Source organism: Phalangium opilio, unplaced genomic scaffold (assembly GCF_054372755.1).
Source record: "Phalangium opilio isolate 3A_F unplaced genomic scaffold, DU_Popi_V2 ptg000082l_1, whole genome shotgun sequence".
NCBI lineage: Eukaryota > Metazoa > Arthropoda > Arachnida > Opiliones > Phalangiidae > Phalangium > Phalangium opilio.
Window position 1 is genome coordinate 9,504,662 of NW_028324189.1, and position 27,927 is coordinate 9,532,588.

At 36.1% G+C, this 27,927-nt stretch overlaps 1 protein-coding gene across 6 annotated transcripts; it reads right to left on the reverse strand.

Moving 5' to 3' along the window:
- Window positions 1–171: 171 nt before the first annotated feature.
- da (transcription factor daughterless) lies at window positions 172–27,884 on the reverse strand. 6 transcript variants are annotated; one of them, XR_016371231.1, is made up of 16 exons: window positions 27,425–27,884; window positions 26,817–26,893; window positions 26,536–26,709; window positions 12,645–12,729; window positions 11,168–11,313; window positions 10,882–10,932; window positions 10,386–10,634; window positions 9,492–9,737; window positions 9,321–9,380; window positions 8,626–8,871; window positions 7,254–7,693; window positions 7,037–7,150; window positions 5,962–6,107; window positions 5,695–5,858; window positions 5,408–5,500; window positions 172–3,659 (listed from the first exon to the last, which is right to left on the reverse strand). XR_016371231.1 is itself a non-coding variant. In XM_089848407.1 (16 exons), exons 1-16 carry the CDS (start codon window positions 27,504–27,506, stop codon window positions 3,618–3,620), a joined length of 2,247 nt encoding a protein of 748 aa, XP_089704533.1. In that variant the 5' UTR covers window positions 27,507–27,884; the 3' UTR covers window positions 172–3,617. The 6 variants fall into 6 exon arrangements, 5 of the variants coding, with proteins under 5 accessions (XP_089704533.1, XP_089704529.1, XP_089704528.1 ...); XM_089848407.1 differs by lacking the exon at window positions 5,408–5,500 and having other exon boundaries at window positions 7,254–7,527; window positions 7,603–7,693; XM_089848403.1 differs by having other exon boundaries at window positions 5,408–5,446.
- Between the last annotated feature and the right edge of the window lie 43 nt (window positions 27,885–27,927).

Sequence of the window (27,927 nt, forward strand, 5' to 3'; positions counted from 1 at the left end):
TTTATACCTTCTCCCTAGTAAACTAGATATCGCTTCTTGGTATAAGCCTATGAAGGTCACTTTGCAGCTCGCGAAATGTTTCTAGCCTTTAGAGCCGGATAAATTTTATAATAAAAAATTATCATTGGCATTTATAAGCCTAAACGCAATCAAATAATAAAACTCCCCCAATTAAAAATGGCACTTATTTTATTTCAAATTAAGAAGTACCAGGTTGTTGTTGTTGTTGTTGGTCAGATAAGATACTCGAAAAATTCCCAAAACGCACTAGACGCCGCGTCGAATGAGAACAAGTTTTCTTGTATGTTTTTTTTTTTTTTTTTTTTTTTAATTTTTCAATATCTTTTTTTGTTTGTTTGTTTGTTTATATTTTTGGCAAAATAATACGCGAAATACGAATGAATATTAGCCAGTGAGCACTATATATATGTATTTATAAAAAAAAATTATTGGAGGGATAGGAGGTGAAATTATTTCAGCGCGCAATATTAATGAAAAAAAAAAAACGAAAAAATGATATTAAATTAATTCTTTTGTCTAACCTTTGAAAAAGAATTATCAAAAACAAAAAAAAAAAAAAAAAACAGTATAAAAATATACTGCACATTTAAGTAAAACACAAATATAATTATGATGCGGACAGATTTGTTTAGTTTAATTTTTACAGCCTAAAATGTTTTTTTTTTTAGCTTAGAGAGCAAATTTTTTTAAATATATATCTTTTTTGAAATTAACTTTTATAATTATTTTCAATATTTTTTTTTTTTTGAAATTCATGATTCTGGAAGGAAGTTAATTTCAATTAATTTATTAATTAATTAATAGAAAACGAAGAAGGGGAAAGAAAAGAAGGGCGATAGCTCACAACATTATTTAGCTTTTTCGAAACCTTTCAATGAAGACAGAAAAATAAAATAAAATAATAAAAATAAAAAAAAAAATGAGAATTTGTAAAAATTTTTACAAGCTATGATTTTGTACAAAACGTTGATCTCGTTAGAGTCGCACGCACGCAGCTTCAATTTATTTATTTATTTTTTTTTTATTCAGGGGGTTTTTAATTTAATAAACCACAAATAAGTGATTTACTCAAATATTTTCATCCCAATTAATTAATCTCATCTTTACTGTACCTTAATTTAATTTAATTTAATTCTATTCAACTTTAAATGCTAAGTACTTCTCGCCTATCCTGAATTAAATTTTCTGCGGGTATATTATTAAAATAGATATTAATTAATTAATTAATAATTAGAAGATGCAATAATGTCAAGTACTTTATTTAATTTTAATTAAATGAAAAATGATTTAGAATATTTTTCATTTAACGTATTTCAATCAAATCAATAATACCTTTTTTTTTCTTTTGTAGAAACAAAAACAAATACGGCTAAAAAATAGCTACCATATTAAAAATACTTTTTCGATTTTTTTTTTAATCTTTTTGTATGTATTTAATTAATTAAATTCACAATTAAACAGAATAATTCTACGATAATAAAAATAACCTACACGAACTTAATAATAATTAATAATAAAAAATTCAATCGTTTTTCACCCGGCACCTCATTTTGTGCACGAGTAAATAAAATACCAAAAAAGTACTTTAGGCCTTTTTTTAATTGTTAAACGAAGAGGCTTCGTAATTGTTTTTAGATATCTAAAAATATAAATAGTGCTCAGTAAGAGCTTCAAAATGAGCCTAATTTCATTAAAATCGGGTAAACTCGAATATCACCACCAAAATGGCGGTTATATATGTAAACTGCTGACTCATTCTGCCAAGGCTTAGTTAATAATAGCCGTAACTCCATCACTTATTGGCCGATTTTGACCAACTTTGGTTCATTTCATAGCCCAAACTAATCCCTATTTAAATCTATCATCTAAAAACAAAAATTAAACAAAGAGGCTTTGTAATTGTTTTTAGATATCTAAAAATATAAATAGTGCTCAGTAAGAGCTTTAAAATGAGCCTAATTTCATTAAAATCGGGTAAACTCGAATATCACCACCAAAATGGCGGTTATATATGTAAACTGCTGACTCATTCTGCCAAGGCTTAGTTAATAATAGCCGTAACTCCATCACTTATTGGCCGATTTTGACCAACTTTGGTTCATTTCATAGCCCAAACTAATCCCTATTTAAACCCTATCATCTAAAAACAAAAATAAATAAGGCTTCTCATTTACAATTAAATATAATTAACCATGTACCAAAATTAAATTTAAAGATCATTCAAAATTAATTCTAATTGACTTATTTTGCGCAAGAAATTTAATTAAATGGTACATAATTTAACTATACCTGATTTGAAAAAAAGGAAGGGGGAAGAAAAGGAGGGGGGGGGGTCTAGGACTAAATTATGGCAAATCTATTTGACAATAAAAATGATTTTTAAATCATTAATAAAAATGACAAGGTTGTGCTGACTATACAATAATATTAAAAAAATTGTTGAACTTTTTTTAAATGCGTGAATTTAAGGACAACATAACAATTAAAAATTAATTAACGAAATAATTATGAAATATAATTAAACTAAACAATGGTAAAAGAGAGGGGCGGGACACTTACTGGCTTTTTTTTTTGTGTTTTCACGTAAAATTTTTGACATAAAATTTTTTTAAACACAAATGCATCTTCCGTTAATTATTTAAAATTAAAATCCTTAATTAAAAAGATTTTTTATGCCAAATTTAATCCCAATTAGAGGTAGAGAGAGAGATAGAGAGAGAGAGAGAAAATAATAATAATAATAATAATCAATTTTTCATCCGCAGTTTTAAAAACATTTCATTAAAAAAAAAAATGCGATTATTTAAAAAAATTTTTAAATCTTCGAAATCACAACTTTGGAAAAAAGAAAACCCTGGCTTTTTTAAAAGTTTTTTTGAAATTAACTTAAAAAAAATATTAGCGCACGGGGTTTTTTTCTTTAATTCTGCCAACGTTATTTATAATTTTCTTTTTTCGCGTAGGAAAACTTCGCGATAAAAAAAAATACCAAATTGGATTTTTTTTCTTCGAAATACTTAAATGGCTGACACAAAAAAAAAAAAAAAAAATAAAAAAATGCTGCCAATTTTAAATTTTTTACTCGATAAAATTGGCGTAAATATCTTATAGAGAGAGAGCTCTAAAAAGGTAAAACCTCTTTCTTTCTTCATTCAAACACCGTTATTTTGAGTTCGACACACGTTTCTCGTTTCTCACACCGAGTGAAGGAATGGAAAGATTCAACAAAGTTTGTTTTTCACTAATTGTTTTTTTCATTTATCTCAACCTCAATATATTTTTTTCGGCACTATAGCACACCAGTTAAAGCTTGTTTAACATGATTATTTTTCACACGACAAAGTTGGTTCTTGTTCGTTTCTAACCCAACAATTGCCCGAAATGTTTTAATTAATCTTACTTGTTAATTAATTAATCCAAAGTTATCTGGCTTAAAAGCCGGGGCCTGAAGTGACGATGGCAGAGAAAATATATTCCAGCACTCTTTTTTTATATCGTTGGAAGTTCGTTTTTATACTGTCTTTGTATTTTTTTTTCTGTTTGTTTTTTTAATTATTATCTTTTTTTTTTTCACTTAAGCAGAAACAAAACATCCACTACGGTGGTGACTGGCTTGGAGGTAATATAGGTTGAGTACCCTGCAATTGTTATGTATAAATATGAAGGGTTATAGAAACGGTACTTTCAATGGTTGTTTTAATGAATGACATGTAATGGGTTTCAATTTCAAAATGGTTTTTTTTTTTCAAAACCCAATATGAAGCTTTTATGACCTAATGACTACTGGTCAGTGCTAGGATAGGTTTGCAACAAAAGTGAATTTTGACTTCGGTATACGATTGGAATGTATTATAAGTTCTGTAACTGATTCGCTACAGTTCATATGGAATATGGTAATGGCAGTGTTCGTACAAAATTTTTACATTGAAAATCCCTGACTTTTCCAGGTTATCCCTGACCAAATGTTGCCTATATCCCTGACCATTTTAAGGTTTCTACCAGAGCCAACTTCATAATTACACCTGGCTCATATCTAGCATTGCTTGAAGCATGGTTCGATCTACCAAACGAAATCCCTGACTTTTTAGGAAAAATTTTAAAATCCCTGACTAATCCCCCTAATTTTCATATCCCTGACTAATCCAGGTTCGTACGAACCCTGAATGGTTAACTGAAGATGATATCAATTGTTCAGAATTTTACAATTGTTGGAATTTGACGCGTAGAGCTCACAGCTGTCTCATATTTAGCATTGCATGAAGCATGGTTCGATCTACCAAACGAAATCCCTGACTTTTTAGGAAAAACTTTTAAATCCCCGACTTTTTCCCCTAATTTTCATATCCCTGACTTATCCAGGTTCCGTACGAACCCTGAATGGTTAAAGGGGCTGTCCGACCCCCTCTCCTTTTTTACCCACCCGCTATGTTAAGCTCTATGAGGAAGATCGTCGTTTGTCCCACTGTCCGAACAGCCCCTTTAACTGAAGATGATATCAATTGTTCAGAATTTTACAATTGTTGGAATTTGACCCATAGAACATTGATTTATGACCGAACTCTCCCCCATTTTCATTTTCTAAACCAAATCGTAAATTTCAAAGGGGGACGTCCCATAACCATTACTTTTTATAGAAAAAGATGTCATGGGTGTTTTCCGCGTTCTTTCTCTTTCAAGAGCTTCTAATATATACCCCTGTTAGTTGTTAAGGAAATTTACATATAGGCCTAATCTAAGAGTATATAGACATATTCTGATGAATTAGGAATGGCTTAACATTCAGTGCGATTTAATTGAATGTTATCTTGTAATTAAGTAGAAAAATCATAAGGCAATTGGGTCATCTTGATAATCTTTTTGACGCGATTAATTTTAATTACTATTTCTAAAACAGAACTCCTTGATTAATGAAATAGGGGTTTGAATAGTCATTTGGAAATCGTATTGGAAACAAAGTCAGAAATCACTAATATTAGCACCAAGATGCGTGGTAATCTGCGGGGACATCGGCACACTAACTGTGGAATGACTCAGGCATAGTGGGACACTCGAAAATGGGGATGAATGCTCGGAAAAAATGGCGGGCGGTCTACGTCAGACGAATCAGGTAGCGTCCCACTATGGGTCATTCCACAGTTAGCGGGCCGATTTCTCTTATGCACCCTCACCCCCCCCTCCCCATCATCCTTGTAAGCACGTAGCGTTTTATCGCGGGTCAAAAAATTCTAAACCCACAAGCTATTTAAACTTCTCCCATATTTCGAATTAAATTTAATCATAGTTGAAAAAGATAACCACCACCATCTTAAAGAGTCGAGATATATCGAAAAAAAAAAAAAAACGAACGAACAATTCTACACATAGATAATAAAGAGTGCAACTTCACCTTTGGAAAAACGGTGATAAATCACGGGTCAATTACGAGCTGCGAAAAAAATATTTCAAGTGCATTGGTACACTAAATATTTTTGAAAATACCCTAAAAATTTGTAACAACACTCGATTATACATTAATAAATTTTTAAGATATTAAAATTAAAATAATAATGATTAATTAATAAATAATTAATTAATTAGTTAATTCATAATTTGGCATTTGAGATATTTGCAACTCAGTGCTCAAAAAGTGCAATAAATAAAATAAAATAATGAAAAAAAAAAAAAAAAAAATACCTGTAACGCTTGAGAGAGACCAGCGGGCAAGACTGAGGCTAATCTTTGATGCGCCATGGGATCCATTCCGGAAGGATGCGGCATACCTCCCAATTTGGGTCCCTCTTCACTCTTCTCCTCTTCCCTTCGCTTTAGACAAGCCGCTTTAGGATTTAGGTTGCGTTCTGTACCGATTACATTAACGTATAACAACATTTGAAGTTACGGTGTTTCAAAAGTTCAAATTTCCATATTGGGAAGAGAAGGGATTGGGTTGTAATAATATACCTCGAACTTGTTGTTCAAGACTAGTTATCACTTCTACCGCCTGATGAAGAATGTTCAACTTCGTCTGAGCTTTATCAGTTTTAAGATGTACCATACACATCCTACCGAGCTCTTTAAAAGCTTCGTTGATATCTCGAACTCGAATTCTGATTGTTAAAGTTCAAGAAAAAAAAAAAATAACGTCAAGTTAGGGGGGATGTTGGAAAATAAATTCTCAGTTAAGAACTGCGCGAAAAATGGATTCTTCGAAACTATTTTCCGAAAAATCCGCAAATATTTTCATAAACTACATCGTGATATGAAACAGGGTTCTTAAAGGGAGGGTGAAGTAGAAAATCAAGTGATTTTTTATCGATTCTTCTACTAATTATAAGACCAGTCTCCATAGTGAAACATTCAGGAAATACCAGCTCCGAATGATTTTAAAATTATTTCAAATTAGGTTCAGATTTTAAGGATAATTTTAAAAAAGGTCCTCCGACCAATCGCGTAACGCCCTGCCTTTTTATAAACAAAATTCTCGTGGCACGTTCCGTGTCGGATGAAATTTATCACGAGATTTGATAAAATTAGGCGCGCGATGTGACAATCGTGGCGCGAGACATGGAGCGTGCCACGAAAGTTTTGTTAATAAAAAGGCAGGGCGTTACGCGATTGGTCGGAGGGGCTTATTTCAAATTATCCTTAAAATCTGAACCTAATTTGAAATAATTTTAAAATCATTCGGAGCTGGTATTTCCTGAATGTTTCACTATGCAGACTGGTCTTATAATTAGAAGAAGAATCGATAAAAAATCACTTGATTTTCTACTTCACCCTCCCTTTAATAAGCTTTAAACGATTCAAATTGCATTAAAATCCGACCACATTTGCTCTCAAACCCCAAAATGCCTTTGATACGTCATGCACTAAACATTTTAAGTTGACAAGAATCAGTTTAACTTCCGTAATTACAGGTCTAAGACTAAAAAGGTCTAATGGGGAAAGGCATGCAAAAAATATTAGTTTGTTCGCGCAGTCCTATGACAAACCAACACCCTTTTGGTTAAACCTTTCATTCATGGATCTCTTGTACCTTTCTCGGGCGTTATTAGCTTGCCGCCTTTCCTTTTCCCTTTCAGCTTTGACTTCAGGAATTTCGTCCTCATCTCCAGAGCTACCAGCGTTACCCATCGATTGTTCACTATTACTATAAGGGTTAAATTGTTCCAGAGTTTAAGGGTCATACATTGGCGCCAATAAATCGTCAAAGGTCATTGGGGGGGAGTTGAAAGTAATTTTAGTAGACTTACTATCTAGATCGTGGTCTCTTTGTGCCCTTAGAGTTTGTCGTCGTAACCGACCCTGGAGAAGGAGAGGAGGAAGTTACGATGGTAGTACCACCACTTATAGTAGGGGTAGTTGTGGTAGCCGTAGAACACACCAAGGGGGTAGATACCCCCAAAGAGGCGAGATTTGGCGTGTTTAAATTTGGTAATGGCGTCCCCGTTTTGCCTCGACCCAATTCCTTCTCCGAATCTTTCGTTTTGTCCAATTTGGAGGCGGAACTAGTGTCCGAAGGCATCCCTGCAAAACCTGGTCCGTTAGTAGGACTGACATCATTCAAGTTTTGTAGATGATTTGAAGACGGGGGGAACCCACCGTAATGGGGTAAAGAGGTTTGACCGCCGGGGGAAGTTGTCATCGAAACCCTGTTCCTTAAACTATGATCTGGTAAATTGGGAGAGGTAGGCTGAAAAGAGAGAAAAGGGAATGTTCCTTAACACCTTGCAAGATGACGAACTTTACAACCCATGAGATGGTAGGTGAAAAACTCGACAAATTATGTGATGGTAGGTGAAGTATTTAACCACTGAAGAGATGGTACGCGAAGTGTGCAACAATTTAAGAGATGGTACGCGAACTGTGTAACAATTCAAGAGATGGTACGCGCAGTGTGTAACAATTCAAGAGATGGTACGCGCAGTGTGTAACAATTCAAGTGATGGTAGGTGAAGTGTTTAACGACTAAAGTGATGGTAGGTGAAGTGTTTAACGACTAAAGTGATGGTAGGTGAAGTGTTTAACGACTAAAGTGATGGTAGGTGAAGTGTTTAACGACTAAAGTGATGGTAGGTGAAGTGTTTAACGACTAAAGTGATGGTAGGTGAAGTGTTTAACGACTAAAGTGATGGTAGGTGAAGTGTTTAATGACTAAAGTGATGGTAGGTGAAGTGTTTAACGACTAAAGTGATGGTAGGTGAAGTGTTTAACGACTAAAGTGATGGTAGGTGAAGTGTTTAACGACTAAAGTGATGGTAGGTGAAGTGTTTACCCTTACCGAAAAAACCACCTCTAAAACACGTCTTAGGTTGGGCTGAAGACGTTTTTTAGAGGTTTTTTTTCGGTAAGGGTAACGACTAAAGTGATGGTAGGTGAAGTGTTTAACGACTAAAGTGATGGTAGGTGAAGTATTTATCAACTTAAGTGATGGTACGCGAAGTATTTATCAACTTAAGTGATGGTACGCGAAGTATTTATCAACTTAAGTGATGGTACGCGAAGTATTTATCAACTTAAGTGATGGTACGCGAAGTATTAAACGACTGAAGTGATGGTAGGTGTAAGAACTTATAACAAGTGTCCGGTATGTTTAGTTAAAAAAAGAAACAAAACTTGACTTACCACGTGGGAATCGAGAGACGGTAAATTGACCGTAGGTGGGTAAGGATGGCCGCCAACCGAATTCAAGAGGCCATTGGAATGTGGTGGGGCCGAACCCATATTGGAGACTGGCCCACCAATCCCAGCCGATCCGGGAACCCCTTGAAGAAGCGACCCTTCCGCGTGGTTTCTTAAGATATTTATGGCATCGTCTAATCTCTCTTCCATTACGCCAGGTGTCTGTTGAAACTTCAATTTCAAAGGCATCTAAAAAAGTGTGGGAAGAAGGAAAAAGATACAAAAAACTTAAAAGTCAATAAACATTCCCAGAAGCGAGCAAACAAACAAAAAAAAAAACAAAACGTTGAAACAACAGATCGCTTTAAACCCAGCCACTATAAGCATAGATGGCAATTGTCTACTTTATGAAATAAAACACTACGCAACCCACAAACCATCTGTTGAGCAAAAAAAAAACACTTGTGTTCTATCATGAAATGACGCGAGTTAATATTATATAAGTTGATAAAATATGTAAACATTCATGCAAGAATGTCATTTGGGGGAGGAGTTTACAATTAGTTAAACGCGTGGTAAAAGACGGTATACGAAGCCAATAAAGCCACTAAAAGCAGCGATATATTTTTAGCTACCACATCCTGAGCGATAAGATAATACCACAAAAATGGCGCGAGTTTGTTTATTCATTTGTTTACCTCAACTTGGTCTCTTAGGATGTGAATAGCTTCTTCTAGTCGATCTTCAACTCTATTTTGCTATTGTACAAAATTATAAACAAAAAGGAAAAAAAAACCCGGGGGCCGCAAAAGATATTTGATTTGTGGGACCAACATGCCTTTTATAAGTACTTATGTCTCGTTACTTACCATTTGGTGGACTTGTCCATCAGGATAGTTAGGGGCTTGCGTATGCGAATTATTTCCTCTGGACCAATGAGGTACTCCGGAATAATCGACATCGTTAGCGCCCGGCGCGTTAGCTTGCTGTTGCTGCTGTTGTTGTTGTTGTTGCCGTCGACTTTGATTCGTAATACCTGATAGGGGAGGTGGCGAACTAACGGGAGTTGATGGTGTTGATGAAAAGCTGCTATTCGTTTGTTCCGTTGAGTATATCTAATTAAATAAAATTAGGATTCGCTTCGAATTAACCTTGACACTTCGCAAAAAAACACCTGAAGTAATACATTAAACTTTGTGACAGCAATTAATACCAGAAGGGGATAATAGAAGAAGGATGACACTCTGTATCCTCCCTATGCTTTAGTTATGTAACGTCATTCTTCCCAGGCTCACCCTTTAAGTTTGCTTTCCTGCTCATCAAACTACAAATGGGCATCGCACCGTAAGGTGAATTCGATAGTTGTTTGGCACTAAATCCCCAGCAATCATCCCACAAACCTCGTCTTGACGTGGGACAAAATGCACGAACGCGTCTTGCCAAATATTTAAGCGCTAATAGAGTAATGATGAGGGAACTATTTATCGCGTATGTGATTCGGTTTAGTAACCTTGCTCTAAATGTTCCGATGTTGGGAAGAGTGACGTTACACTCACCCAGCTTTGTGGTACACTTCTCTCGAAGAGAAGTATTATATACTTCTGGCAATACCCATGTAACAACAACAGAGAATGTACGAATATTAATACTAGGGATGGGACAGTCACAACCTGTTCTATACAGTTTCGGGGATGAATGATAACCATTTACACTATCTCTTCTTCGCGAGAACTTGGGAAGTAAATAAAGTAAAGTGTACTCACAGAGGCTAAAGCCTTTCCTAGAGCGTCCCCCGTCTGGTTGTTAGGTGGACGTCCTCTAGTGTTAGCAGCGACTATTGATTCGGAATTATTCATGGGACTGGGTGAAGCGTTGGGTTGACCATAAAGTGGCGAGGATGAAGAATGGGGTGCGGAAGGATAACTGGACGGTCCTCTTAGACTGGACATGGGTGGAAGACTCGTGGACATAATGCCCGAAGGATCGTGGCTCGGGGACACCGTATTGTACCCCTAGAAAAGAAACCACGGAAGGATTGTTTTTTTTTTTTTAGAAAAAAAGTAGGCCAAAGAATCACGGAAAGAGATAATAAAATTTCATGGAAAATGAATGAAAATGAATAGACAAATTTTAAGAATAGAAACATGCGAATGTTCAATTACAGTAATTAGGGTTTTTAATTATAATTAAAGATATTGATTGCGTCTAACTCAGGCTTTATTATTTTTTTTTTCGATATGGGCATAGAACCGAACTTACTAGCCAAGTATCTTGGGTACATGTATTTGTACTCGTAACCTCTACTTTAATCTGTAAAAGGCATAAGGCAAGATGATTCGCCAATACTACCGTAACTAGTTATACATATTAATTAAACAAAAAAAATAAAGAGTTATCTTTCCTGACTAATTAATGATTTAAAAACAAAATGATCGAGAGGTTTTGGGATTGACACTCGTGCTACGTGTAAAGTGGTTTTGACGATTTTTTGTTGGGGGGGAAAAAGGTGGTATGGTGGTGGGTACTTGATAAAAAAAGATCTTACCATGGCTTCAGGCGGGAGATGCATGGATGTGAAGGAGGAGGCGGCGGGTGTTAAATGACCACTGCCTCCCATCATAGTGTTTGAGTATGGATATGATGAGACATTCGTATTAGGAGGCCAAATTTCTGATGGATTGTGGCTACCATCTACAAGGAGTTTCGTGTAAGGAATGGGTCAAAAATTGCTCAAAAAAACTAACACGAAAAAATTATACTGAAAATCCCTGACTTTTCAAGCTTATCCCTGATCATATTTTGCCAATATCCCTGACAATTTTAAGGTGTTTCCCAAAGCCCACTTCATAATTACACCGGGTCCAATATTTATCACTGCTCGAAGCATAGTTTGATATAACAAACGAAATCCCTGATATATCCCTAACCTAACCTTTTAGATAAACGCGTTAATTCCCTGCCTTATTCCCCCATTTTACAAATCCCTGATATAGTTTATGGAAAAACATTTCGTTAAACTTTGACCGCGCTTAAACATGTCGCGAAATTCACTGTCGACATTAAAGTTTTCCGATACAGGGTTCCTGAAAGGTCTGTAAGAAATTACGGGGTCGCGTTGTGTTCTTTGGGTGATATCGGGTTGACCTAAGGTCAACCAACAGTTTTCAAGTTGTAAACATTGGGAGTGTCTTACGAATAACCCCTTAAATATAATTAAGAAACTATAAAACAATAATAGTTAAATTTAAATTTAAGGCATAATGATAATAGGGGTAAAACACTCCAATCATAACTATAGAAAACCGTGACCCTTAGGGCAAAAATGTCGCGGAACATTTTCAACTCTAAATCACCCGACTCATAATTTCTTACTGACCACTTCGAGAAACGCCCTGTAAAATTTCCCGACAAAATAGGTCAAAACTTGAAGAAGTTAAAGGGAGGGTGAAGTAGAAAATCAAGTGATTTTTTATCTGCATAGTCAAACATTCAGGAAATACTTCAGAATGATTTTAAAATTCAAATTGTGTTCAGATTTTTAGGATAATTTTAAAGAAGGACCTCCGACCAATCGCGTAACGCCCTGCCTTTTTATTAGCAAAATTCTCGTGGCACGTTCCGTGTCGAATGAAATTTATCACGAGATTTGATAAAATTTGTGCGCGACGTGACAATCATGGCGCGAGACATGGAGCGTGCCACAAGAATTTTGTTAATAAAAAGGCAGGGCGTTACGCGATTGGTCGGAAGTCTTTCTTTAAAATTATCCTTAAAATCTGAACCTAATTTGAATTTTAAAATCATTCCGAAGTATTTCCTGAATGTTTCACTATGCAGACTGGTCTTATAATTAGTAGAAGAATCGATAAAAAATCACTTGATTTTCTACTTCACCCTCCCTTTAACAAGATATATTAATAAATAAAATTTTAATTTGACGTCAAGTTAAGTTTCAAACATATTTGTTGTAAAACGATCAATACCGGAAATTAAGTAAATAATAACAGTTCAATTAAACTTACCCATGAAATAGTTTTCCCCATATGGATTAGGTTTCGGTGACGTATACCTCGGTTGGTCCGGATTATAAGTTTCAACTCCATAGGCCTATGAGAAAGACAAAAACAAACAAAAGAGTCAAGTCAGAACCGTCTATAATTAGCTAGAAGCAGTCCGGTATTATTTTTAACCACGAAGTAAAACAATCATTCAGATCAACATCATTCACGAAATGTTAGTGACGCTACCAGATTTAAAAATATCACAGTTATCAACTACTAATCATGAATGGGGAGAGAACTCTTCAGATTGACAGGTGGGTTTAGCGTGGTTTAAACCAGAACAAAAATAATTTAAGGGTTACAAAGGGGTATACGACCATGTCCCAGATGGGTCGTTTCAAAAATATCGGGAATGCGATGTACGTTTTGTTTCTCTATAGCAGGGTTCCTACAACTTTTGGAAAACAAATTTCCCTGAGATTTCCAGGTTTTTCCCCACATACTTCCCTGAATTTTCCAGAGTTAGTGTAATGCTATTCCTATGGAGGGGATTGTTTGCTTACGTTTTGCTTAGTTACTTGTCGTAGCCCTAAGTTTTTAGTATGGTTGTATGGGGGACAAATTGGACTATAACGTACTCAAAGGACATCTCCGTATCTCTAATATAACCAGAGTTATGAGCTTTCAAAGTATAGCGTAATGTTAATCCTATGGAGGGTATGTTCACGAACATTTTGCCTAATTACTCGGCCCCTGTTTGACGCAAATTTCCCTGATTTCCCTGAATTTTACTAAAAATTCGAAATTTCCCTGAATTTTCCATGAGGTTTTTGTCAACTATTTATTTCCCTGATTTTTCCAGGTTTTCCAGGTTTGTATGAACCCTGCAATAGCCCTATAATAGTTTGACATTTTTCAAAACAGATAGACAAACCTGCGGAGAATGAGAATAAGTTAGAGATGGATTGGGATAATCTGAGGGAAGTAAATATTCGTAATGGTAAGGTCGAACTTCTCCTTGCGGCGCTGACAAGTTTGAACACAATAAACTAGGCATGGTTCAGTTCAATTCTTCGTGTGAAATTGTTTTAAATTACACTGAGTTCGCATCACAGCGTTTCAATGAACATTTCAACTCCGAAATTCTTGCATTTCTTGGTTAAGAAATTATTAAACTATTCGCAATGATTAAGTGAACATTTAAACTATAATGAAAACCATCCGAAGCACCATGAAACAATGAAATTTTTCTTGATGCACAACGAAGTAATTTGAAGATTGAAATCGCAACTATTTAGAACTGACGCAAAACTACAGAAACTGGGGTTTTATTACGCAACACAATTGATTACGGATAACAACTAAAAGAACCAGGATTAGTTCGAAAAAAAAAAAAAAATATATATATAATAAATAAAGTTTCGCGGAATTTAAATAAGGAACTTTATTTGAATCCTGATTCCTAAATACCAAAGTAACAATTCCGCGTACCGTTTAAACTGTTCCAAGTTATAGCGGCAAACTTTATCAGTCACCAAAGCTATTGTTTAGGGTTAGGTGACACACACAAAAGAAAATATAGAAATTTTATCCCAACCAACAACTAACTCCACTGCGTCAGACTATATACAATGATTTGTCGCTATAGGGTCGGGGGACAGGACAAACTTTGAAAATGGGGGTTAATGCGAACGCGTATATAGAATTTCGCTATTTCCGTTCGACGACCGTAAACAGTGCATTCGCCTATAGAAAAAACACCCCCCCCCCTCCTTTTCTAACCCCCCCCCCCCCTACAACGGAACCAGACCAAGAGACTACTATACGAAATACGTAATACAAAGATACTATACTAAAAAGTAGTAGTCTACTGAGACTACTGTTAAAGGATACGAAGGGTCTCGTATTACGGTTTAGCTATGGTCAGGTAAGGTTGGGGAAGTTAGAAAGAGAGCGGCGGCGCTCAGTTGATCCCTCCCTCCTACTTCCCCATCCTCCTTCCGAGGCTCTAGCTCTCTCCTCTCTCTACTTTTATCCCCAACCAACGAAAAAGAGAACCATTTCCTCTCCTCCCTAAGCGTGGGGGGTCATTTATAAAGCCGCGGAATAAATTACGCCTTATTTACTCGGTGTCGTTCTCCTCTTTCTCTTCGCAGAAACTCACACAGATAGTTAGGCCTAATTAGGGTTGGTGGTGGTGTTGTGAATATACCAAACTTTTCTAATATTAATAGTTTTGACCGAGGTTATTAGAGCAAGTTTTCTAATATTTAGACACATTACAGGCTAATTTTAATACAATTTAGACTTATGATAAAAGGTAAATAATTCAGTAAGTTTCCTCTATTTCATAGCTCTGAAAATCAGATTAAAAAGATTCAATTCACGAGTCTCCCAATGACTGAGAGCTCTGGTAACAGATAAATTCTCTAAGAAACATTTCCCATGCTTTAGCTAACAAATCCCGAGGGGGGTAGACACTTTGGATCTCTGTGTACACCTGAGTTCACAAGAGTTCAGCTTTGACAGTGCATTGAGTTCAAAGCCTTCGGAACTCAGAGTTCAGCTTTGACAGTACATGGAGTTCAAGACATATTGTACACCTGAGTTCTCAAGTGTCTACCCCCTCGACAAATCCTTAAAAACCGTAATTTAAATTATTTCATACTATCAAAACATTATTTGAAAATGCCCATCTTTCATAGCTAATAAATTCAACAAAGCATTAATTACTTTGAAATTCAAATTCCCATGTTTCACAGTTATCAAATTCTACAAAACTACTTCAATTTCCTATTCATGGACTTCTAACAAGAATGAACACCATCTTCCTCTCAAATTCATACCAAGAAAATGAATCGAAACACCAAATTTGCATAATTTCTAGGAAACAGGGTGAAATAAAGCTAAAGCTAAACACGTCACACAACAAACATCAGTACACTTTAAAACCCCAATGACTTTGCGTATTCAAGATAAGATCATCATTTCTGACGAATCTAATGGAGAAATTCAATGGAAATTTCCCTAGCTATCCAAACCTATAGATGCTCCGAAAAACTATATAATCTCTCTCTTCATCCCAAAGAAGAGTCCAAAATATCCTTAGGGGGTGTTTTGGGAAACCATCACACGCGGAATATTGTTTTGGGAAACCATCACACGCGGAATATGTATAAATACAGCGTGTTTCAAAACGGATAATTAATTACGGGACCAAGTTCTACGGAAAATCAATTTTAAGTTTTATATTGGAGTATTTTACGGACGACCCCTTAAATTTAAGTAAGACAATGATAGAGCTATATCTCAGAAGCCTTAGTGCGACGTCACCCATGCTATTTCTATTTGCTCATAGAACCAACGCGGTACCAAACATGGCCGCCAATGCACTGCCAAAGCTAAGCCCCTGGGTGACGTTTGACCTAGGCACTGACGTCACAACTGAGATAGCTATATAGAGTGGTACGTACCTAAAGGGGTTAGGGGAGGAGCTACAGGGACGTGACGTCAACATTGGTATGGTCTAAATTGTATGGCCTTAACTGACTTCCAATATGGTTGCCAAAACCGAGGTAAGAGATAGGAGGGTGTGACGTCACGAGAAAGTTCGTGGTAGCAGACTATAGGGGGCTTTTAGATGGGATAGTAGTACGTCACACCCTCCCAAGTCTTACCGCTGTTCTGGTAGTCATATTGGGTGGTCTCAGCTTCATTCCTGCAGTTTAAACCCACCAATATGGCAGCGTAAATTATGTCACGAGACTCAGCTCCTACAACTTAAAGCTCTCTATTGCTAATTCAATTAAGGGGTCATCCATAAAACACTACGTTATTCATAACTTCTTTAGGCCAGGGGTGTAATTATTATCCTTTTATGATACACCCTGTATAACAAGGGTTTAAGCTTTATACCTACGTACACTCCGGCTTGTTTATAATACGTAAGTTTTATGGCTAAGAGCGCTTTTAGCTAGGAGGGACGAAAAATTCGGGGCTGAAAATAAACGCGTGCTACTAAGGCCTACCACTAAAAAAGATTTTTCTACTTTTTTTCATATATTTTTTTTTCTATCCCAAGTTTATAGTTGAGTTGTCTTTTCCTCCTCTCTTTAATGATAAAAAATGCAATAAAAATTCAGGACCCCCTCTGAAGTTTGCTCAAGTCATGCCTGGATTTTTTGGGGTAAAAGTCTTAAAGGGGTAGTAAAGCGATGCAAAGAATAACACTACATAAAATCCTCCTTTCTTTGTTCTTCAAGAACGAAACAGAAAATATATATTAACTAATACAAAGGGTTACGTTTGAGGTGCTACTGTTTGAAAACAATGGTATAAAAGGGTAGAGATTAAACAATTAACCGAATTAACAATTTTCTACATTAATTTAACGTTTTTAAAAGCGAAGAAAAAGGATTATACTTAAGCCTAAATCCAAACTATTCCGAAGAGGCAAAAGAAACCTCCCTTAACGACTTCTCGGGAATTTCCAATAAAAACAATGTTGGAAATTACAAAGTATAGCCAATAAAAATGAGCCAGCAAACGAAAAGGGGAGTTTACCCTGCCAAAACATTAAAACATTGAAAAACAAAACCGAGCTAGACTTTTTTAAAAATTGTGTTAAGCATATATCCTACTAACTGTAACAACAGTACATTGCGACGACCGCAAAGTTTGAGAAATTTTAATTTTTAAAACGTCCGGAAGAATGTTATGGAACTGTATCTGTAAATATAGAGTAACCAAAAATAGTTTTGCCACCACTGTTTTCAAGGAGCAAATGACGTTAAAACACGCACAATTGCAATAAAATAGATTTTGCTTACATTTTTAATCGCGCAAAAGATACACGTATACTAAGAGGGTCAAATAATCGTTAATCTCAACGCTTAAAAGTTAATGAAACTAAAATAAATATTTGGCGGGAATGAGCGAAATTGGCGGTAATACGCGATTTTGGCGGGAATGCTCGAATTTGGCGGGAATGCTCGATTTTGGCGGCATTCAATAGGATAATTACAAGAAGTGATATCTAGTTTATTAGGGAGAAGGTATAAATTCGCCACATTTCCAGCTTTATCTCCAGTCCATATGTAGGTCCGGAGTTAATCCCCGCCTTTAAAATACAAACAGCATCTCATTGGTTCTTGAAAACTCACGTCAGCGCGACGCGAATGACGAAAATTACTTGTATTTTCCGACTGAGGAGAGGGAGAGGCGAAATAGCCCGGCCTCCTTTTACGTCCCCCCTTGTATTTTGAAAGGGGGACTGGGACTATGGCGCGCGAATACTTCGGCATTTTATACCTTCTCCCTAATAAATTAGATATCACTTCTTGATAATTACTAAACCAATATGAAATTCCCTGCCATTTATAAGAATTTTAAAAATCCTTGTGACAACCCAAACCTTATAAATTGATAATTTCTTTTTAATATACTTTTGGTAACACTCAACACCGGCATACGTTAAAGGCGGAATAAGGCATATACACACTTTGACGTTATCATTATGTCTAATCAAAATTCAACGAGAGTATATCATAGTAATTCTATATTTTATCCCGTCTAAAACAAAACAAATAAACCGGGGTCCGTATATTGGGTTAGTATATACATCACGCAACGAAACTAACCTATTTATTTTTGTATAAAGAAAACTGCCATAGAGCGGCGCAATACCTGTTGCTTCCCTCCACTTTACCTAAAGCGGTTATCGATTTAAACGTCAAAAATTTGTAATACAAAGTCTGAAAAGTCGATCGACAAGACTTTGTTTAGTTTAATGTCAAAACCATCGACATAATATACATCTTTAAAGGCCTACACCCTATATTAACAACTCTTCCACTGACCGATATATCGGTTTGGCTTACTGTCCTTTATTTATTTAGGCCTATTTTTTTAAAAAAGGCCAAGGCTTAAAAACATAACTTGATATTTTGAAGAACGATAAGTGTTTTAACTTTGTCTTAAGCCATTCCGTTCGTGGACACCAGGGAGCCCAGTCAGAAATTTAAATTCCTTATAGGAAAAATAGGAATTTCTTTCCAGGAATTATAGGATTTTGTAGGAGAAAAAATGTGTTTTATAGGAAAATATAGGACTAAAAATGCTCATATATAATATAAGCAAACACCACAATTTCGGTGTCTATTCAAATGTGATCTCGATCAAACAGCTAATTTTGATAAATTTGATGCTCAACTATACGAAAACTTCGACTAAGTCAAAAATATAGGATATTATAGGACCTTACATGAAATTATAGGATAATATAGGACTGGTTCAAAAATATAGGATTTTATAGAATTATAGGATAATATAGGACTGGTTCAAAAATATAGGATTTTATAGAATTATAGGACCACTGGGCTCCCTGGTGGACACTTGTCTCTAGGACAGAGTTCATAAAACCCAAGTTTCGCTTCAAGAATTTGAAAAACACAAATAAAACAGCAACAAAATTGAAAAAAAAAAATTGTTTTAAAACAGAGAAATGAAAGTCACGGATCACTCACTAAACTCCTAAGGGATTCCATTCACATTTTTTCTGTAGAACAAAGCTTGAATCCTTTAGATAGAGAGAGAGTGAGTGAGGAAGGGAGAGACGGGTTTGAGCATTGCTACAATGTTAAGCCTAACTCATCCCTTGCCAAGCTACCTCCAAAAATCCTTACGTTTTTCCCCCTTTTTCTGGGGCTAGTGGGGCATATCGGAGGTAGAGATCTATCCTATCTATTTGGTAAGATGGGATGGGAGGAAGCGAGAGGGAGAGAGAGAGAGAGTGGTGGTGGTATACTAGCGAGGAAGTCTCCCTAAGGAATCACCAACAAGGTAGCAACATCTGTGAAAGTAAACTGCCTCCGCGAATTTTCTCATCATCGCCGTGTGCTAAGGCTTAAGGTTTGGATGGCTAGAAAAGAGCATTTTCTCTCGCTCTCTCTCCTCTCTTTTCTTCGAGATATCAAGCCATCAAGAGACTAAGAGAGGAGAGATGGGCGGGGAAGATTGAAGGAGGAGAAAAAAAATCCAGGCCAGAGATAAAAGATAAGTTAAAACAAGTCGGCGCGAGATAAGAAAGCCGCCTTTAGGGGTGGTGTTAAGATGAGATAAAACTCTCTCTTCGGCCAGCTTTTTAACTCTAGCGGCGTGTGGTCAAATGTTTTTTGAATAGGACCAAAGTTGTTCACAGATTGATTGAAAAAGACTTCGGAAGTTGACTTTATCTAAATGTCTCGCCAACCAACCAAGGAGACAGGGGGATGGGTTCCCGCTGCTTCCGCAGTTACAGTGGACTCGGGGGAGTAAATAGGTTTGCCAATATTATCGGGTCCGGTTGGAGGAGTGCTCTACAAATGACCTTTATTGACCCCCAAGACGCTATTTGAAAGTGTCTTCCGTCTCTCAGAGACTGGCGTCGCGTGGTTTACTAGTAGTTTTACTTTAGGGTTAGAGGTCATGGGGGTATACGCTTTAGAATCATGCGGAAACAATATCTTATAAAGAAGTTTGTCGGTCATGTATTTGAAATTAATTTGAACTAAACTAACTTATTAAAGTTTATTTTTTTTTCTTTATTTTTCAAGTTCCCATGCAGGTTTGGGATTCATAAGGTCATTATTTCGTATTTTATCTCTACATTCGATTCTCCCTCCGATTGTACTTTAACATTTAACTGCAACTTTTGCAGAAACGATCATTAGGCTTAGCTAAGATCAGAACTTCAGAAGCAATCCACCAACTAGGAAACCATACATGGATGGAACGTTTTGACTTAAAGATAAAAATTTCAGCGGGAGATTTCTATTTCTTAAAGAGAGCGAGAGAGAGAGAGAGAGAGAGAGAGAGAGAGAGAGAGAGAGAGAGAGAGAGAGAGAGAGAGAGAGAGAGAGAGAGAGAGAGAGAGAGAGGAGAGAGAGATTTTTACTTTTTCTCTCGGTCTTTCTCTTCTCTTTACTCTCTCTCTCGCTCTCTCTTCATCTCAAACTAAAAACGAAACAGAAAAAAGATATCGAGAAATAGCCTAAAAGAAATAAAGGATGAGAAAAAAAATAAAAAAATCAAAGGAGTTTTCTTTTCCAAGAAAAATAGATATCAAAAATTGGCCGCGAGTATGGATGGAGGGATGAAGAAGCAAAAACTTCTTCTCTTCAGATAGTTTTTTTTTTCAGAGATGCAAGAGAAAGAAAGGAGGGATTGGACAATTGACTCCCTGAAAAAGTATTAACAAATTTTCAGAGATTCGTTAACCTTTCTAGTGTTTTACTTTCAAGATACTTTAAATGAGAAACTGGAATAACAATTCTAATTTAATGGACTCCAATGTTCAACTTCATAACTTGTTTAGGGATGTCCCTTAGAACAGTCCAACAGTACTTTGGTACTATAGAGCTATTTCAGAGGGGGTAATGGCTACGTCACCAATGCTATTTGCCCATAGAGAAAATCTGCACAAAATGGCCGCCCTGGTCCGCCAAAGGCAGGCCCAATTTTCGTAGCAGACGAAATTTTTCCCCCACTGAAATAGCTCTATAATAAAACCTTTAAGAACACGCTGTATTATACCAAGAAGCGATATCTAGTTTACTAGGGAGAAGGTATGAGATGCGTAAGTATTCGCGCGCCATAGTCCCAGTCCCCCTTTCAAAAACAAGGGGGGGGGCGTAAAAGGAGGCCGGGCTATTTCGCCTCTCCTCAGTCCAAAAATACGTAATTTTCGTCATACGCGTCGCCCTGACGTGAGTTTTCAAGGACCAATGAGATGCTGGTTGTAATTTAGAGGCGGGGATTAACTCCGGACCTACGTTTGGACTCCAGATGAAGCTAGAAATGTGGCGAATTTAAACCTTCTCCCTAGTAAACTAGATATCGCTTCTTGGTAAAACAGTGTGGAATTTAAAAGCTAGGATAGTTCATGAGTTAATGACTGCGTAAGTCAATCATTCTCGGATTAATATTTCTAGGGATAACGCGAGATAATGTCCAGCACCTCTCTGTATCTTTTTCCGGACCCTAGCCCATCTTAGCCCAAGCCCATCTCCTCTTAACTCGAGCGGAGAGAGAGCAAGAGCGAGAGAGAGAGAGAGAGAGAGAGAGAGAGAGAGAGAGAGAGAGAGAGAGAGAGAGCAAAAAAAAGTAGTTCAATCACAAAGGAGCGAAATAAATCGTAGCAATTTCCCAAATAGCTTCTTGCCAGCACCGGGAATTCAATTAGGTTAGGGGCATCGCATCGCATCTTTAGCTAGCTTTTCACTCCATACTCTCTATATATCTACAATACGACTTCTCTCATGCGATCCTAAGGATTGGCTGGGGATAACAACCGTGGTGCGTGCTGTGGTGGGTACGGTGCCTCGTTTTAACTTAACCTAAGAAGAAAACTCGTATAGGAACAACGGGTCTGTCTTAGCTCTCCTCCTCGGTATTTTTTAGTTCCCATGACTATTCTATAGTTAAACTTTGCGTTCCAAAAACAAAACCAAAATGGGCATTGGTATAAAAATCAACATTGTTTACTTCTTAAATAAGGAAATAAAGATATTTGACTGAAGATTAAAATTATTTCTCAGTCAATATCTAGTAGTTTGATACAAAACTATAGATTCAGCATCGTAGATCTAGGGGTTACGAAGATACAACAATGATAATCGAGGGAAAAACGGATTTCACAAATACACAGCGAGGACCAAAGCACTACGTGCAATCAGGGATAGATTTAATTTTAGAAGTAGGAATGGAGAACGGTTAATATTTACTTCAGTCCGACTCGTAGCCCAGTATAGAGCCCCTCCCTCCAACACGTAATAACGAAAAGTTTAAATTATTTTATTGGCTCACTTAAACTACGATTTGATGACCTCTATCGCTATGACCCGCCTCTTCTTTCATACCCCCGTCCCGTGGAAGGGGGATCCGGGACTTTGACGCGCACCCACATTACTCTGTTCTCCATTCCTACTTCTAAAATTAAACCAATCCCTGGTGTAATCAATTTAGAGTCGAAAACGTAACTTCTATGACAGATTTTACCCTAAGGTGCACCTTAGACAAGTTATGAAGCGAGTATTTTACGGATGATCCCTTGAAATTAAGTAAGGGGTCATCTATAAAACACTTCAAAGTTCAATCATAAGTTCTAAACGGAGAGCATTTATTTTCGACTCAAATTAGCCCTGAACTTCAATCCTACCACCCTTTTATTACTTTTTGGCACACGTTATATAAATAGATTATAAAATTATAGTTTAATTCTACAAATACACTTTTCATTATTTATAATTTACGATGAAAAAATTGGCGTTTATACGTAATTCAACCATTACATTGTCGAACGTTTTCCGATGGGATTATTCGAACTCGAAGGATATATATTTACTTCAACTACCTAGCTGTCGTAACTAACTGTACATTTACCTTTATACAACCTTTAATAATAAAAGGGCTGGATTATTTGTTTTCCCCCGTATTGTAATTCACATAAAAACAGAAACTATAACTAAAATAAACTAATTGAGGCATTTTAAAACTAATATTTTGAAGGGCTGTCAAAAAATTGAATAAAAGATATTCTAACCCTTACTTAAAATTATACTAAAACTAAAACCGTTCCAATTTCTTTAAGTAATACGATACCCTTCATTTTTATTTCTTACCCAATGCAATCTTTAATAAGGTCATATTAGACAATATTAAAGGGAAGGTGAACTATCACGAAATTAAAGTCATTTTTCAATTGATTCAATTATTAGATCAATCTGCATATGAAAATGCCTCCCAATGATATTAAAATTCAAATTAGTTCAAATTAGATTTCATTCGTGTGGATAATTCAAATGTTGAACCTCCGAAGGCCTGCCTCCTTATTTGTCCCTTTTTACCTATCCTTGTATTTAACGGGCATACCGATGGCAGATGGTAAGTCGGTAACAGTCAAGGTCAAAATTGTTAATATAACTCTCTAAGATGTTTGGTACCGCTCGTTTTTTTTAAAAAAAAAAAAACACTAAATTTCTTTAAAGGGATTTTGGATCAAACCAAGGCGTTGTAAAGGTTTTTTAAGGAATTATTTAATATAAATCAAGAAGTAGTACAACGTCTGGCATACGTATAAGAACATTTCTTAATGTACAAAAAAATAAAAGATTGATGATTTACATCAAATTGTTAATTAAATTTAATTATAATTATTAATTAACTTATTCCCAGGGTCAAGGATAGCTATATAGCTATAGATAATCGGGGGGTGTTATCTAAATGACTGGAATTTGGCTGATTGGATTGGGGAATAATATAGCTTTGGAATTATTGGAGCTAGGGCAATATTTTAAAATGATGGTGCGTCAGCGAATGTCTCAGACAACTGGCCATTTATTATTTTCTCATCGGGATCCGAAAGGGGAGAGATGGTAGTAGGTCCCTATCAGCCCAGGGATAGAGAGAGAGTGTGAGAGAGATGCCAGAGAAATTGGGGAAATTTCACGATTTTCGAGTCAATAGGCTTAAACCATGCCATGAATTAACTAAATGTTTCAATTTTCCCATGAATATTTGACTATAATTTAGTCTACTATTCCGTGTCGAATTAAATGTAATTATTTTAAAAACTATCTGATTTGATGCCAATTGTTAATTAAACTAATAACCTTTAAATTTTTATGTTTATCAGCGAGAAATTAATAATTTAACGCTTCATAACATCGATTTAATTATTAGGGGGTAAAGAAAAATAACCTCGACTATCTCACGTTACATGGTTGCCAGTGAGTATAAAGTACATATAGTTCGAATCAGTTCAAAACTAAGATTCCAACAACCACTAAATCCACACACGGAGAACCACGAGTTTATCATAGATATATATTGAAATGAATGATTCTAGATAGCAAAAGTTAAAGCTTCAATAAAATTGGTTTTTCTTTTTCCTAATCCTGAGGTAAGACAAACAAACCATTGGTTAAGGTTCTGGCAACACTACACCATAGTTCGTCAAAATCAAGTAACTCTTGAGAACTAATATTTCTAAACCAGACATGTAGAGTGGTTGGTACTGAGAGGGGAGGAGCTACGGGGACGTGACGTCAATATGTATGGTCTGAGCTGACGACTTCCAATATGGTCGCCAAAAACCAAGGTAAGAGATATAAGAGGACGTCACGAGTAAGTTCGTAGTACCAGAATATAGATTTATTTAATCAATTCATTCATTAAACGGGGGTAGATATATATAAATATTCATGGTAAAATTGATTGTATTCGTGAATAGGGGAACATTGCCTCCCTCCCTGTTCAGTCAATCGGGTTCTCCTAAACTCGAAAGCTGTGTCAACTGACAGTTATTGATGTTAAACTCATCTTTAAGCCGCGTGTATTCCCGATGATAGTTGGTTAATTGATCTTCCCCCTTTCCCTATTTAATGGTTTAAATTCTATCTCCATCGATATGATCCTACCGATTTTCCTCGATTATCTTTAGTCATTGAAATCCCTCCTTGGTTTCAATGTCTTTAAGATGACGCGCGCGGATTTGAACTAATTCGAAATTCTATTCATTTCAAAGCTAAGCAATGGATTCTAATTTACAGTAAGTCTTTCACTTAATAGCTTTGACATTAAATTACTTGATCTATATGGCTCAATGTCTTTGAATTCAATAATTAACCAAATGATTAATGATTAATTATTACCCCGAGTACTGTTGGTGACGTCACATATTTTTTAACGGAGATTTTAAGGGTTTCCCCCCCCCCCGAATTTATGGATGGAATTACGAGAAATTTATTATTTTGGACCATGGAGGATTCATACCATTTCCACCATGAACCAGGCTACCTGGAGGACAAAAACCTGTCTGCTTTTGTCCTTACAGGTAGCCTGGCCTTTTGGTGTAAATGGTATGAATCCTCCACGTGTGTAAACTATATATAGTCAGGGTTCATACAACTTTTGGAAAACAAATTTCCCTAAGATTTCCAGGTTTTCTCCCCATATATTTCCCTGAATTTTCCAGGTTTTTCCCGTATATGGGGTATCCTATGGAGCAAATTTAAACGAAGTAGGGGGGGGGGCAAATATGACTATTACATAATCAAAGGACATCCCCGTATCTCTAATATAACCAGAGTTACGAGCCTCCAAAATATAGTGTAATGTTAATCCTATGGAGGGGATGTTCATGAACATTTTGCTTAATTACTTGGCCCCTGTTTGACGCAAATTTCCCTGATTTCCCTGAATTTTACTAACAATTCGAAATTTCCCTGAGTTTTCCCTGAATTTTACTAAAAATTCGAAATTTCCCTGAGTTTTCCCTGAATTTTACTAAAAATTCGAAATTTCCCTGAGTTTTCCCTGAATTTTACTAAAAATTCGAAATTTCCCTGAGTTTTCCCTGAATTTTACTAAAAATTCGAAATTTCCCTGAGTTTTCCCTGAATTTTACTAAAAATTCGAAATTTCCCTGAATTTTACTAAAAATTCGAAATTTCCCTGAATTTTACTAAAAATTCGAAATTTCCCTGAGGTTTTTGTCAACTATTTATTTCTCTGAATTTTCCTGGTTTTCCAGGTTTGTATGAATCCTGATAGGGTTCATGTGTCTTATGGAAAAAAATATTTTTTCTGATCTAATAAAATTTAGTCAAGCCTTTGAAATTCCCCCAAATTTTAGTCAACTTTATTTCCTTACATTTAGCATTTCTATTTCAGGGTATTTCTTATATTTATGGGTTAAATTAAATAACTTAAACTATTAAGAAATTTTATGTTTATATCTAAATTTTCAGACATATTTTAGTTTTCAACCATAAGCCTTAATACTTTTTTAAAAACTCTATTTGGAAATTCATTCACACACCCGAGAAATGTACCCCCAAAAGCATTCAAACCAAAAATGAAAATTTTGACTTACACTAGCCCACTGAGGTTCTAACTCATCATTTTCCATCGAGTCATTTTTCCTTTTTCTAGGTATTCCTCTATTTGGTTCCGGGGGTAATAAACGTTGGTTAACAGCACCATATTGGTAATAGGATGGATCTCCTCCCATGGGATCCTGAGTGTCCGGAAGTACTCCGTAGTTATCCTAGAAATAAACAAAAAAAAACCCACCAATATTTAGTCTTCCATTTACTAAAACATTACTAGAACCTATATTAACAAATAATTAAAAATTAAATTAATTAAACTTACATGTACTTGAGGTAGACCATCTTCCGCGTTAGAATATGACATTCCATAGTTGACTTCTTTGTTCTTTTCATTATAACCTATAAATATTTAAAAACCCAGATTAAAATGCAACCAAAACTACGAATTAAACTATAATTGGACATAATTATGGTTAAATATCTTAAGCAATTAATTAAAATGTCATGTCTTTTATACCTAAACAAAATCGCCTTGCAACAAAAGACCCATACTTATTCTTTAACTGATCAGAATTTGGCCTAAAACACGCTTAAACTAAGCCTAATTATTAGGGTTATTCCGCTAATAAACATTAGGCCTAACACTGCAATTCCTTACGTAGAATTTCAAAGATGCCACTGCCAAACAAAAGAAAATAGCAACACAGAAAAGCTTCAAAAGCGATAAGCCTTGGCTTCGCAAAAAAGCAAGATAAAAAGGGAAGCCGAGGCCTAACTGGCTGACTTTAGGTCGGGGAATACAGACTGAAGATTACGGTCCCGAGAATCCCCTTAAACCAAGGTCATTGGTCCGTATGCTTCTAAGCTTAGAGGCCTCCGATAAACGAGGGACTAACTAGGCTTAACCATATTAAAGATTAAAATAGGTACCTGTTTTCTTCGCGATCTTTTCAAAACAATTTTGGAACACATTCATGTAGATATGCATCGGCTCATCCTCATTGGCAGCCATGTTTATTATCGCGCGGCTCTAACGCTTCACTGAAAAGGCCTATACCGATATAGCCCTTGGCCCTCCATAATCATAAGGCGGGCGAAGCGGCCGAAAACGTCGCTTTCTCCGAACAAAGCGTTCCCGACATAGCGCGATTAGACCCTCGAGTTCAGACTCGGATTTTACACAAAATACGCGCCAAAAAACACAGATATCCGTACACCAAACTCTTATTTAGATGACCAAGTACGCGTTAGTTACTAGTTACGCTAATTCGCTTTGTTTATTACACCGAACTTAGTTAAATCCGTTTTAGAAATACTACGCGTCTCTCCCTCCAAACATCATCGACGCTAAGCGTTACCTCTCCCTCGGCTCGCGAGACGCTTTTGGCGAGATTTTAGGCCGAATGGCGCGATGGTAGCGCCACCAATTAGGA